Source organism: Oncorhynchus masou, chromosome 31 (genome assembly GCF_036934945.1).
Source record: "Oncorhynchus masou masou isolate Uvic2021 chromosome 31, UVic_Omas_1.1, whole genome shotgun sequence".
Taxonomy (NCBI): Eukaryota; Metazoa; Chordata; class Actinopteri; order Salmoniformes; family Salmonidae; genus Oncorhynchus; species Oncorhynchus masou.
In genome coordinates this window covers 78,872,762-78,888,189 of record NC_088242.1, presented here as the reverse complement: position 1 = coordinate 78,888,189, position 15,428 = coordinate 78,872,762, and the positions used below count along the sequence as shown (strand labels likewise).

General features: G+C 40.3%; 1 protein-coding gene across 1 annotated transcript; it reads left to right on the top strand.

Moving 5' to 3' along the window:
• The first annotated feature begins 2,961 nt into the window (after positions 1–2,961).
• Positions 2,962–8,611, top strand: LOC135524513 (phospholipase A2 group XV-like). The gene is made up of 6 exons (XM_064952108.1): positions 2,962–3,276; positions 4,221–4,377; positions 6,440–6,558; positions 6,679–6,777; positions 7,133–7,357; positions 7,510–8,611. Exons 1-6 carry the CDS (start codon positions 3,129–3,131, stop codon positions 8,019–8,021), a joined length of 1,260 nt encoding a protein of 419 aa, XP_064808180.1. The 5' UTR covers positions 2,962–3,128; the 3' UTR covers positions 8,022–8,611.
• Positions 8,612–15,428: the final 6,817 nt, after the last annotated feature.

The following is a 15,428-nucleotide window of genomic DNA, read 5'->3' as shown; positions in this document are numbered from 1 at the left end:
AAAGTAAAGATACCTTAATAGAAAAAAAATAAGAGTCACCCAGTAAAATACTACTTTAGTAAAAGTATTTGGTTTGAAATATACTTCAGTATCAAAAGTAAAAGTATAAATAATTTCAAGATCCTTATTTTAAGCAAACCAGATGGCACAATTTTAGTGTTTAAAAAAAATATGTATTTACAGATAGTCAGGGGCACACGCCATCACTCAGACATAATTAACAGAGAATTTAGCCAGATCAGAGGCAGTAGGGATGTTCTATTGATAAGTGAGTGAATTGGGTCATTTTCTGTCATGCTTAGTGTAACAGTATAACTTTAGACTGTCCCCTCGCCCATACCCGGGCACGAACCAGGGACCCTCTGCACACATCAACAGTAGTCACCCACAAAGCATCATTACCCATCGCTCTACAAAAGCCACGGCCCTTGCAGAGCAAGGAGAACTACTACTTCAAGGTCTCAGAGCAAGTGAAGTCACCAATTGAAACGCTATTTAGCGCGCACCACCGCTAACTAAGCTAGCTGTTTCACATCCGTTACATTAGTATTTAAAAAGTAACAAGTACTTTTGTGTTTCAGGGAAAATGTAAGGAGTAAAATGTACATAATTTTTTGTTCATGTAGAGAAGTAAAAATTGTCAAATAGAAAATGGTAACGTAAAGTACAGATACCACAAAAAACGTAAACATTTTTACTTCACACCACTGGTGGTGGCTGAAGAGGAGGGTGTCGACTGCTGTGGCCATCTGCTACGCCCCACATGGGAGACTTCCTTAAAAAGGGTGAAGAAGTGGCTCTCACTGCTCTTGTAGCAGTCACTGAACACTTCTAGAGAGAGGAAGGGGTTAACACGCAACCTGACAAAAATGCTGCAGCACATATCAGTAGTATGCATTACCCTGTAACAAAGAAAAAGGCTAACCTACCTTTGGCCTGGTGGCAAACTTCTGAGCAAACTCCTTCATGGAAAGCTTGGTCTCCGTCTCACTTTCCATGAGAGTGAGACAGAGAGAGAACTAACTTAGGCTCTTGAAACGCATCCATGCTTTGTTTTGCTTTGAGTGAGCATGTGGTTTTCATTATTACAATCTCCCAGAAGTAGCCAGCCATCTACACTGAACAAAAATATAAACGCAACATCAAATCTAAATTTGTCGCATGCGCCGAATCCCCCACAAAAGGGACTCCTCAGCACCAATGGAATCGTTTATGTCAGCTCATGAAACATGGGACCAACAACCCAGATGAACAGAGGCTCAGGGAGAAAGACAGAGCTGCTTCCTGTACAGACATTCTGCTGAGAGGTGGGGGAAGAGGGAGAGAGTGAATAAAGTTAGCACAGCAGTAACAGTTACCAATGCATTATTGGCCTGAGCATGTATCACCATAGTAGTGTTGATAAATATGTAGGAGGCCGGAGGATGTGGCTGCCGTTTTATGGGCTCTTAACTAACCGTGCCATTTTGTTAGTAACTTATTTTGTACATAATGTTGCTACTAACGTCTCTTATGACTTGAGGGGTGTGGTATATGGCCAATATACCACAGCTAATCGCTGTTCTAATGCACCACCCAATGCGGAGTGCCTGTACACAGGCCTTAGCTGTGGTATATTGGCTATATAGTACAAACCCCCAAGGTGCCTTATTGCTATTATAATATATCCCATTTAGCAGACGCTTTTGTCCAAAGCGACTTACAAGTCGGCTGGGGACACTACTTTACATATGGGTGGCCCCAGCGGGAATCGAACCCACGACGCTTGGCGTTGCAAGCGCCATGCTCTACCGACTGAGCCACACAGGACCCTGGTTACCAACATAATTAGAACAGTAACCAAGTAATTTTGAGTCATAAATGTAGTATACCATGGCTTTCAGCCAATCAGCACCCAGGAGCCAAACTACTCAGTGTATAGTAAGGTTTTAACTGATGGTTGATAGGGATGTCCCACAGCCAGGGGAACCGCCAGGGATTTTGGGACTCATGAAAAGATATCACATTGGGCCCCACCACCACAGGTCACAACAACCCTGCGCAATTGCTGTAGCCACACACCTCCAGAACCCAATCGGCCCATTCAAAGCTTTAAATAACTCTACCTTTGCAGGCTTGCAGGCTCTTGTAGTCCAATATTTACTGACATTGATCTGTGAAAATATAACACTGTGCAGACATGCACGCAACATTCTGCATATAGTGAAATTCACTATTTGATGCAAGATTGATACCCTTTATAAGAAATGTGCCCAAGGTAATCTTTTACAGTCTAAATGTAATTTTAAATGGTAAAAATCTTGAATGGAAAATTCTCTTAACATTAATGAATAACTTAAAATAAATATAGCTTATATAACCTCCCTCTTATATTAACCTCTTCAATTAAAATAAATTAACATTATCATCTTTGAATGATATAACAAACAAAATCGGCAGCAGATTTTTGAACTAAGTATACATACCAACTAGAAGATAAGCAGCTGTAAAAGTGGAAATGGAAAACGAAATGAAAAGGCCTGATGGTGGTGCTAGAGGAACAGTCAAGTGGTCACAAAATCAATAGGATTCTTCCACTTGAGGTCTTGATTGTGCACAACAATTTTTTGGGCAATCCGGCTTTTACTTTGAGCTATATCTTGTTCTCAGCCTGTGGGTATTATGTGTGTAGTGATCCAATATCCATGCCAATCAACAGTTATCACTGGCCCTTGCTCAGCCTTACTCACCATTTGGACTTTACAGCCCAAGTGTTACAGGGAATACTGAATGAAGAGCCGGTGTAGGGATCTGAAAACACATTTAAATCTGACTGAAGGAGTATAGTGGTTTACTTTTAAATATTAGAAGTACTGTATACTTTTTTCACCTTTCCCTTGTCCCAATTGTGCGTTCAAGTTAAACCGTTTTCATCCCATCCAGTAGGTGGCGGCATGCACATTTAGTGTTGTTTGCGGACCGTCATAATACCATAGAAGAAGGTCAATAGATTGATAAATTATCTGTTGCACCCCTGCTTTCAACATCTGCGCAGTTTTGTTTTCATGTTATGAAATGTGTGTCAGCAAAGGGATTTATTCGTGTTGATAAACACCCCCATTTCCTCATTAGGGGAAACAGCGTTATGAATGGGAGAAATGGTATCCTGTGGTTTGACTATCCCAGTGCTCTTTCAGCTGTGTTTGTTGTTTTTGTCACCATACATCAACGGCAGAACATTTGAGAATTGTCTCACGGGCAAGTCATGTCGATCGGAAAGACCTCCCGTAGTCCTAAGTAAGTGCCAATTGTTTATATTTGTTGGAGCTAACGTTAACTAGATAGCGCACCTATTTTTATGTAGTCAATACTGTGCAACAAAGTGTGTAACTTATTGCCTCACGAGCTTCTTGGCTAACGTCAGACAGGTAACGTTAGGCTAGTTAGCAGAAAGTCGTGACCTGTTACTCAGCATCAGATTTGTTTTGAGATGTCCCTCGAACAGCAAGGCATAGTTTATTTGCTTGATTAGAGAGCGGGTAAAACTAGCTAATATACATACCGTCGTTAACTTAGTCAATCTATCCCTGTGCACATTATTACTCCAATTTTACAATGCAGTTCGTTCTCCGATTGTTTACTCATGAGCAGAGTGATTCAGGCACGCTAGGTTCGAGCGACTAGTCATATGACGGTCATATGACTACCAAATGGAACAAAATGTGACCGACACTTTGTTTGCCAACATGTTTCCCCACGCGTTGTAATGCATCTTACTATTTAACCAACTTGTAAATTCCCTAATGCGGTTTCTTATGTCACCTTTATTTAAACAGCTTTTTAATACACCTTGAATAAAAATGCATATTGCAAGCCTAACAATTAGTCTGTTCTGTGTTCCAACAAAGGGTATCTTCTGTTTGGCAAGTTACAACCCTAGCAATAAGCTATTTGTTTGTCGCCATACATGGCAGTAATCAGTGAAGTTTGCCCAAGGTCTCTTTTCTGGTTACGGCTTTTAACTTGTGGTTGCCTCAGTCACTCAAGGTTGTATGTAGTCACTGCCTCATGTTGAAATTTAAGTCCAGCCGGAGTAAACAATCTCGCCATTCTAAAGACCCCACAAACTGTTGTCATTAGTTAATCAATGTTAACTCATTGATTGTATCACACTCAATTGATAGTGTTCTGCCTTTGGTCAGTCTGATTGGCCATCCTCAACCTATTGTATTGTCCCACAGTTCCTGGAGACCTAGGGAATCAGTTGGAGGCCAAGCTGGACAAGCCCAGCGTGGTTCACTACATATGTTACAAGAAGACTGATGTCTATTTCACATTATGGCTCAACCTGGAACTGCTGGTGCCGGTGGCCATCGACTGCTGGATCGATAACATAAGGTTAGCACTTAGTTCTATGTGAGGAGGAAAAGCAGGGTGTTGGTTAATATGAGCTCGGTAGAAAGCTACTGATAACATCTACTACTGGTAACGTAATAAAATACTAGTTTAATACTACTAAGTAGCTGGCTGAGTAGGCATGCGCTAGAACTATTTCTGTAGCCTAGGTTATCTTCTGACCATTGTACAAATTGACCTTTGAATCCCCTTTAATCAGTGTTTTCAACAAGTAGTCTGTCTGAGCTTAGTGTCTTTAAATACTAAATTCGAATAGAAGGCGTAGTGCACAACCAGTTGCGAGTTCAAATCTCAGACATTTTCTAATTAGAAACTAGCTACGTTTTAGCTACTCATCCAACCTTAGCACATTTAGCTAACCCTTCCCCTAAACATTTTAACTACTAAACTTAACCCTAAGCTAACATTAACCACTTAGCTAGAATTTAACCTATTTAGCAACAATACTTTTTTGCAATTTCATAACACTATAGTACGTTTAGCAAATACAAAATGGTTGGACATACAAATTAATACATACCATAAGAAATGTAACATCCTAAATAGAGTGTCCCGGGTTTACATACAGAATACAAAATGCTGAGACCAGGTTGTTTACAAGGACGAGTTGCAGATAAATGGGTAATCAATATTTATTGAAAATGACAAGGCGCAACGCTCGCTTACCATGGTTGCCTTTCTTCAATGATCAAATTGATTGCACCTCAACTTATGTTGGTTGTGCACCCTCCACTTTCATTAAACATTTAGACACTAGTCTAGTCATATTTATTTTACTAGGAAAGATAACTAACATGATTCTATACATGCATAGGCAGCCTATTCGATTTCATTGAGACCACACATACAGTGCATTCGGAAAGTATTCTGATCCCTTGACTTTTCCCATATTTTGTTATGCTACAGCCTTATTATAAAATTGTTCTCATTGGCACACCTGTATTTGGAGTTGCTCTCATTCCTCTGCAGATCCTCTCAAGCTCTGTCAGGTTTGCTGGGGAGTGTTGCTGTAGAGCAATTTTCAGGTCTCTCCATGTTCGATTGGGTTCAAGTCCAGGCTCTGGCTGGGCCACTCAAGAACATTCAGACTTGTCCCAAAGCCACTCCTGCATTGCCCTGTTGGAAGGTGAACCTTCAAGCTGAGGTCCTGTGCAGGTTTTCATCTGTACCCCTACAAAACTCCTGTCTCAGCTCTTTTCCTAATTTCCTTCAACCTCATGGCTTGGTTTTTGCTCTGGCATGCACTGTCAACTGTGGGACCTTATATAGACAGGTGTGTCTGCCTTTCCAAATCATGTCCAATTAATTGAATTTGCCACAGGTGGACTCCAAGTTGTAGAAACACCTCGAGGATGATCAATGGAAACAGGATGCACCTGAGCTCAATTTTGAGTCTCATGGCAAAGGGTCTGAATACTTATGTAAATAAGGTATCTGTTATTTGTAATGAATTAGCAAAAATATCTAGCTGTGTTTTCACTTTGTCATTATGGAGTATTGTTTGTAAATTGCAGAATGTATTTATTTAATCCATTTTAGAATAAGGCTGTAACGTAACAAAATGTGGAAAGTCAAGGGGTCTGAATACTTTCTGAAGGCACTGTATACTAGGCGCACTTGATCTCGCACGCCCAACTAGTAGAGGAGAGGTAGGCTACTTAACTTGTGAATTCTGAGCGTGGCCAACGCACACAATGCAGAAAGACGTCCATTTCCAAATAATCTGTGGGACAACACAAATATTTTAAGTTCTGTCTGACGCCCACTCCCAACCACAGCATGAAGTATACTGACCGTTCCACAATGATCTCTGTAGGAACCCGCAGGTGCAGCCCTCTACACTGAAATTAATTGAAACCGGTGTTGCTTGTGGGGTCTCTAACCAAAATAACCACATGTCAGTGTGCTGTGGGTTTATTTCAGGAACAACCCATGAATGAAGTGAAGTGAAAGTTTCCAGTTCTATCCAATGTTATCTTCATAATACTTAGAATGTATACTGTAATGAACTTTTCTAATAGTCTGGCATCTGTCTGTGTATTAGACTGATTTACAACCGCACAACAAGGCAGACAGAAGCTCCTCCGGGGGTAGATGTCAGGGTGCCTGGCTTTGGACAGACCTTTTCTCTGGAATACCTTGACCCCAGCAAGCGCAATGTTGGTGAGTGGGCCCATCGAAGTGTGCCTAAAAGTATTTATTCAAAGGTCTATCTAATAGTGTTAGTATCTCAGTCGTTGCTTGTGTGTGGGTTTGACTAAGCTACTACTGTGTGTATTGCAGGTATGTATTTCGTCACCATAGTGCAGTCGCTGGTAGAATGGGGATATACAAGAGATGATGATGTTCGAGGGGCTCCGTATGACTGGCGTAAGGCTCCAAGTAAGTAGCCTACACCCCTTACAGTCCATTGCATTCTGTTACATTTGCGGTCTGATGAACCGAGCTTGTTGGCAACAGGTCTTTGGATGAATTGCATGTCCTTGTGTTAGGAGCAAGCTATGTGTTATTGCCGCCAACCTTTATAGTGTTGTTGGGTAGATTTTAGCCTGTAAGTTGTATTACTTTGTATCTCGTCATTGGAATTATGATCAACATTTTAATACAGAAACTGAATGTCAATTTAGACCTTTTTAGATGTATTGTTTGCTTTAAAATATTGTTATAGGAATCGCAATAGTTTAGAAGGACCAGTCTCATGCAAGTTTTCTCCCTTGCTTTTATATGATTTTGACAGATGAGAACAAGGCCTACTTTTTGAGTCTGCAACAGATGATTGAAGAGATGGCAGAGAAGGCTGGATGTCCAGTTGTACTGATTGCGCACAGCATGGGGAACATGTACACCTTGTATTTCCTAAACCATCAGCCCCAGGCCTGGAAGGATCGCTACATCAAGGCCTTTGTGTCCCTGGGTGCTCCTTGGGCTGGAGTGGCCAAAACCATGAGAGTTGTGGCTTCTGGTAAGAGTCTGAGTAGGCTTTTTGGCATGAAGTTACATAGGAGTCAGACACAATAGTGGAGTTTCTGTGGGCTGCATACCAATCATAATGTCTAGCAACTATGTACTTTATATTAACTATTGCAGTGGTTTATATTGGGTCTTTCCTTATAGGTGATAATAACCGTATTCCAGTCATCAGTTCACTAAAAATCCGCTCACAGCAGCGCTCTGCAGTCTCAACCACATGGCTGTTCCCATATGCACATTCCTGGCCCGCTGACCAGGTCCTGATCCAAACACCTACCACCAACTATACAGTCAAGGACTACCAGCGCTTCTTCAAGGATATTGATTTTGAAGACGGCTGGGAGATGCGTCAAGACACTGCGCCACTGGTCAGTGCACTGGAGCCCCCTGGGGTGGCCATACACTGTCTGTACGGCAGTGGAGTTCCCACAGCGGAGGGTTTCCTCTACACCAACTTTCCTGATACAGACCCCACACTGATTCTTGGAGATGGGGATGGGACAGTCAACCTGCTGAGTGCCACCCAGTGCAAGCGTTGGATAGGCCACCAGAATCAGCCTGTCCATATGCTTGAGCTAGAAGGGAATGAGCATGTGGCAATGCTGCTTAACTTTACGACGGTCGCCTACATCAAGACTGTCCTTTTTGGCCCTTGAGCGACCAACTAGATTTGATCTTAAGAGTCACAAACAAGAAAAACTGTGATAGTACAAAGAAGATGAACGATGGGCTTGTGGATAGATTATGACCTCGGAGTCTGATGAGGAAATGTTTTACCCTATCCCTGACTTATTTTATTTTTTAAAATACATTATCCCCTCAGCAGACATTGTTTTTTTTCTCCCCCATAGTGTCATTCCAAATGTGACAGTTAATTGATATTATAAGTAATGACTCAGTTTTCTAAGATCTTCTCCAATCCATTTAACTCAGATTACCAGATTGTTTCCTGTTGTGCTAAACCAAAACGCGTTGTGATTTTACATACAGATTTTACCATATTATATGTAAAGCATTGGGGGCATAGCTACAATAAGTCAGTAGTATTTGTACCATAAACATCAGTGATTTTACTGTACACATTAGCCATGTGAACACAGAAATAATAACTTTCGTATTCTTTTTTTTATTCAGACCTTTTCTGCTGTTACATTTTGTTTTGTTCTGTAGGTCACCGTATGTATAGTATACCGGTTCATATTCTGTATGTATAACATAAGGAAATAAATGACGGTAATGCCTGTAATTTTGTTCCTAAAACATGTCAGCTATTATTAACATTTTTTTAACACTTCCAATCTAAATCAAACCAGGTTAATTGTTTAATATGTGATCCTCAGAAGTAGCAGTATGTCCAGTATTGAGCTGAGATTAATGCATAAATTCAGGTTCTTTTGTTAAGGCTAGATTGTTTACTGGGACAGCACAGGAAGATGCTGTCCGATCAGCTTGACTGTAACTGTGCCATTGCGCTATGGTTGGGCTTGACCAATATGTTATTGCTGGTACTACCATGATATGTTTGTGTGCAGCCCTGTGACAATTTAAGTAAAATGTAATGTTGAACATTGCATTAAGCTGGCCTTCTGTGGGAGCTCTGTTAAAGTAAGAGGGAGTGAAAATTGGAACTCTGTTTCATCAGCCTCAGAGGTTCCTCTTCCCTAGTCTCTTCTCACAGCTGCAGTGGAGCGTGCGTGCAGCGCGCCCATCGTCTGGCGAAAGAGACTACCTCTTCCCCTCAGATGTCTTAACACATCTACTTCAGTACTTTCACGGATCAAACAGGACCTACCATATGCACCTGCAACACTTAATCAGGGTTTCTGAACTCATCAGAAAGCCACGAGTGATTGCGCCATAAGTCATTGGGTCCTGTCATCTGGAGTGTTAGTGCAGGATTATTATATCCTCTTTAATCAAAAAGGTTCATTAATGAATTCTATCCTTCTAGTTCACAAGTACCACTTTAAAAATGGATTTAGGCCTGTAAGCCTTAATCTAACAAAAGCTTTAGTTGACAACTACTGTTTCATTCTGTAGGTCAATTATGAACATTTGTCAGGTTTCACAACATTACATTTGACCACAGAATGAATGAGAACTGGTTGTCAGTGTAGCGACTATGTCTTGTTCCCAGACTAACATTGCAACTCTTGACAGTCCAGTCTCAACAGGAAAGCTCCATCCTCATGGGAGTCAACCAAACCCAAACGGGGGAGAGAACAAGACTTTAGTCTCTGTGAGACACTGGGGCTGTTTCATTTACTTGCACATTAACATCTATCACTCCAGTGTTAATGCTAAATTGTCATTTTTTCGCACTATGGTCTATTTATTACCTAATCTTACTACATTTACACACACTGTGTATAGATTTTTCTATTGTGTTATTGACTATATCTGTTTATCCCATGTGTAACTGTGTTTTTGCGCATTGCTTTGCTTTATCTTGGCCAGGTTGCAGTTGTAAATTAGAACTTGTTCTCAACTGGCTTACCTGGTTAAATAAAGGTAAAATAAAGAAATTCCCCTGATAGGATAAGATAGCTGGTGAGATCAATATGGCAGAAACTACATGAAGTTAGCCTATTGCTTGCATTTATAATTTTTAATAGGATCCCCATTAGCCGACGCCAATGGCGCCAGCTAGTCTTCCTGGAGTTTAACAAAAAAAGACTACATAAATACTTGACAATTTACATACAGTTGAAGTCAGACATTTACATACACCTTAGCCAAATATATTTAAACTCAGTTTTTCACAATTTCTGACATTAATTCTAGGAAAAATTCATCAGGTCAGTTAGGATCACCACTTTATTTTAAGAATGTGAAGTGTCAGAATAAAATGTGAAGTGTCAGTGTAATAGTAGAGAGAATGATTTATTTCAGCTTTTATTTTTTCATCACATTCCCAGTAGGTCAGAAGTTCACATACACTCAATTAGTATTTGGTAGCATTGCCTTTACATCGTTTATCTTGGGTCAAATGTTACAGGTAGCCTTCCACAAGCTTCCCACAATAAGTTGGGTGAATTTTGGCCCATTCCTCCTGACAGAGCTGGTGTAACTGAGTCAGGTTTGTAGGCCTTCTTGCTCACACACGCTTTTTCAGTTCTGCCCACAAATTTTCTTTAGGATTGAGGTCAGGGCTTTGTGATGGCCACTCCAATACCTTGACTTTGTTGTCCTTAAGCCATTTTGCCACAACTTTGGAAGTATGCTTGGGGTCATTGTCAATTTGAAAAACCCATTTGCGACCAAGCTTTAACTTCCTAACTGTCTTGAAATGTTGCTTCAATATATCCACATAATTTTTCACCCTCATGATGCCATCTATTTTGTGAAGTGTAACAGTCCCTCCTGCAGCAAAGCACTCCCACAACATGATGCTGCCATCCCTGTGCTTCACGGTTGGGATGGTGTTCTTCGGCTTGCAAGCCTCCATTTTTCCTCCAAACATAACAATGGTCATTATGGCCAAACAGTTCTATTTTTGTTTCATCAGACATTTCTCCAAAAAGTACGATCTTGTCTCCATGTGCAGTTGCAAACCGTAGTCTGGCTTTTTTATGGCGGTTTTGGAGCAGTGGCTTCTTCCTTCCTGAGTGGTCTTTCAGGTTATGTCAATATAGGACTCGTTTTACTGTGGATATAGATACTTTGGTACCTGTTTCCTCCAGCATCTTAACAAGGTCCTTTGTTGTTGTTCTGGGATTGATTTGCACTTTTCTCACCAAAGTACGTTCATCTCTAGGAGACAGAACGCGTCTCCTTCCTGAGAGGTATGACGGCTGCATGGTCCCATGGTGTTTATACTTGCATACTATTGTTTGTACAGGTGAACGTGGTACCTTTAGGCGTTTGGAAATTGCTCCCAAGGATGAACCAGACTTGTGGAGGTCTACAGGTCTTGGCTGATTTCTTTTGATTTTCCCATGATGTCAAGAAAGAGGTACTGAGTTTGAAGGTAGGTGTTGAAATACATCCACAGGTACACCTCCAATTGACTCAAATGATGTCAATTAGCCTATCAGAAGCTTTTCCAAGCTGTTTAAAAGGCACAGTCAACTTAGTGTATGTAAACGTCTGACCCACTGGAATTGTGATACAGTGAATAAGTGAAATAATCTGTCTGTAAACAATTGTTGGGAAAATTACTTGTGTTATGCACAAAGTAGATGTCCTAACCAACATGCCAAAACAATAGTTTGTTAACAAGAAATTTGTGGAGTGGTTGAAAAATGAGTTTCAATGACTCCAACCTAAGTGTATGTAAACTTCCGACTTCAACTGTACATTTAAAACAGACAGGACGGAGACACACATATACATACAATCTATACACATATACAATGAATTCTGAAAGTATTCAGACCTCTTGAGTTATTCCACATTTTATTAAGTTACAGCTTTATTCTAAAATGGATTGAATAAAAACAATACCCTCATCAATCTACATACAATACCCCATAATGACAAAGCGAAAACAGGTTTTTGCAGCAACAGTTACTCTTCCTGGGGTCCAAACACACCAAAGCTCCCACATGACATTTAAAACAAAAGATAAAACTGAACTGTTTGTACTGAATGAGCTAAAGATAAAACAGTACATACATCATAACACATCATAACACCTACACCACCACATATTCACAAAACAAGATGTTCAATACCACCATATAACAATATCACAATGTGTGCGTATGCATGTGTCTGTGCCTTCATCAAACACTGTTTCATGACACATCAGTGACATGGCAGGAGATGTTTTGAAACAATTACTGCTTCGCAGTCAACAGCTCCCGGTATATGTCCGTTACGTTTATGGGGGGTCAATTAAGGAAGGCATCCTCTTCTGCAAACCACTGGAAACCCGGACAACAGGAGAGGATATTTTTAAAGTACTAGACAGCTTTGTGACATCAAATGGACTTTGAGATGTGTTGGTATCTGTACTGATGGCGCAAAAGCCATGACGGAGATATGAGTGGAGTGGTAACGCGTGTGCAAGCAGTTGTTCCCGACACCCCTTGGGTCCACTGCAGCATCCACCGAGAGGCTCTTGCGGCCAAGGGAAGGCCTGACAGCTTGAAATACGTTTTGGACACTACAGTGAAAATGGTTAACTTTGTTAAAGCAAGGCCCCTGAACTCTCGTGTATTTTCTGCACTATGCAATGATATGGGCAGCGACCATGTAACACTTTTACAACATACAGTAGTGCGCTGGTTATCAAGGTGCACAGTATTGAGAGACGAGCTTAAAGTTTCCTTTACAGACCATAATTTTTCACTTGTCTGACCGTTTGCATGATGACAATGTTTTTTAAATTTTCGCCTGAATGATCTGAATCTAGGATTATAGGGACTCTTCGCAACTATATTCAATGTGCGGGACAACATTTAGGCTATAATTAAGAAGTTGGAGCTCTTCTCTGTCTGCATTAACAAGAACAACACAGGTCTTTCCATCATTGTATGATTTGTATGTGTGGAAATTAACTCAAGTTTACGAACAATGTCAAATGTGATATAGCGAAGCACCTGAGTGAGTTGGTTGCACAATTACTTAGGTACTTTCATGAAACGGATTACACAAACAACTGGATTTGTTATCCCTTTCATGCCCTGCCCCAGTCCACTTACCGTTATCTGAACCTCATCGAAATTGCAACAAGCGGTTCTGTGAAAATGTAATTTAATCAGAAGCCACTGCCAGATTTCTGGATTGGTCTGCGCTCAAAGTATCCTGCCTTGGCAAATCATGCTGTTAAGACACTGATGCCCTTTGCAACCACATACCTATGTGAGAGTGGATTCTCGGTAGGGCTGGGCAATATGGCCAAAATATCATATAGTATTTTTCACATTTTTGACGGTATGATGGTATTTGACGATATTTTATGTTTTTGATTCATAAAAGTTCTACATTTGCTTTATGAGTAGTGCGTGACCCTAGGGTGGCAACACATATGTTCTAAATGATTTCAATGGGTCTTTCTCCTTTAGAATTGTTTTATACTGTTCAATTCAACTTCAACCTAAAATAATTTCCTGCATTCGTTTGAGATCATTTCCACACTGCCACAATATAGGGGGGAAAAACTAGGCCTTGTTTTTAACCAAAAGTTGCAATTGCGATTTAGATCAAAACACTTGGGTTAACTTTTGGAATCATGGAAATATAATGTTTATTCTAATTCTATAGTTAGAATATAAATAATAGTAGGCACTTTGAATACAGTGTTTGACATGACAACGAATGGAAATGCCATGGACGAGTAATTGTGGCAGGGTAGGAACCAAAGTGATGCTCAGTCTTTCCTAGGGGACCCTATAATCTTTGGCTACATTCAATCTTTATTCATGTAGCCAACATATTCATTCTTCGATTTAGAAGATACTTTTGCATAAACAACATGCTGATTTAAGCCTCCACCTTGACTGGTATCAGGCTGTATTAGCTGGCTAGGTTAGCACTGACTTAGCCACTAATGCTAATCGCTAGTTTATAAAAGTACTAACACAATTTAGCTTAACCTGCTAAGAAAATACAAACTAGCTGTTTGCAGATGTAAGAAACACAAACTAATATTGTAATCATAGAACGCTTGTGGATTTACATTAAGATCAAAGTGTAAACAACATCGTTGTCATCAACATTGTTGCATGAGCTGCATTGACCATGCAGACTGAACAAAAGTGTCTCGTGGTAAAGCAACAACACATTGAGTGACGGGGTGGGACTAGGTCTGTGTATAAAGTGACATAGTTACACACGGCGTAACACATTTAACAAACCCAAACCGGTCCGTGCATCAATACCGGTATATAGTAAAATACAGTATACTGCCCAGCCCTAATTCTCAGCCCTCACTAGCATAAAAACTAAATACAGGTACAGATTGTGTGTGGAAAATTATTTAATACAGACTCTCCAACATTGCAGAGTTATGTGCATCCTTTCAAGCACACCCTTCTAATTAACCTGTGGTGAGTTATTCACAATTTTTTATTTAAAAAAATCAAGTTTATATGTAAGATGGCTAAATAAAGAGCAAAATTATTAGTGAGTGTTGCAACCGAGGACAGACGATGGTATGCACTCGGCGGTCCCGTTCTTCGAGCTTGTGTGGTCTACCACTTTGTGGCTGAGCCGTTGTTGCTCCTAGATATTTCCAATTCACAATAACACTTACAGTTGACCGGGGAAGCTCTAGCAGGGCAGACATTTGACAAACTGACTTGTTGGAAAGGTGGCATCCTATGAGGGTGCAACATTGAAAGTTACTGAGTTCTTCAGTAAGGCCATACTACTGCCAATATGTGTCCACATATTTTTGTATGTCTAGTGTAGTCCGCTACCATCCTCAGTTGCTTTATCTTAAGTTGTGTTATTGGATTTTTATGAATAATGACTAAATTATGTATACATTTAACTTAGAACTATAACTAAACAGAATACTACGATGTTACTGTATGAATGTATGAATCTTATTATAATCATAATATTGAATATAATATGTGTAGTTTTAGTCAAGAATTAGAACAAGGACTTTCTGTTCCTTGTTAGAAATGAATGGAGTTATCGTCAGACCGGCTGGAATACTGTGTTCCTTACAGGACATTCGGTGCCTACCCAGGGAGGGGAGAGACCTTGGACTTGTAGTAGATTGTTTAACAGGTGGTAGACAATGTGAGAAGGCTTGTGAACTATATTGCCATTGTATCAGAGAGGAGGAGAGACATTTATGATGAAATGTGAGGTATATAAACCAATGTACATGGTATTATGACCAGAGCTTATGACCAATTTGCATCTAGGTGAAGGATCCAGCTTTCTGTGATGGGTTTCACAGCCATGGATCCTATCAATAAATTAGATGATCAAATGAGCAGACAATTAGACAGAATAAACAAATAGGAAGAGGTCATACCTGCAACTCCTGCAGACACTCTTTGCGAATGTGTTCCGTGCAGTCACCAACACACCAGGTCAGACTTACATAGAAGGAAGGATTCTTGAAGAAAAGTTAAAGTTCAGTATTCACTCTTCATCTC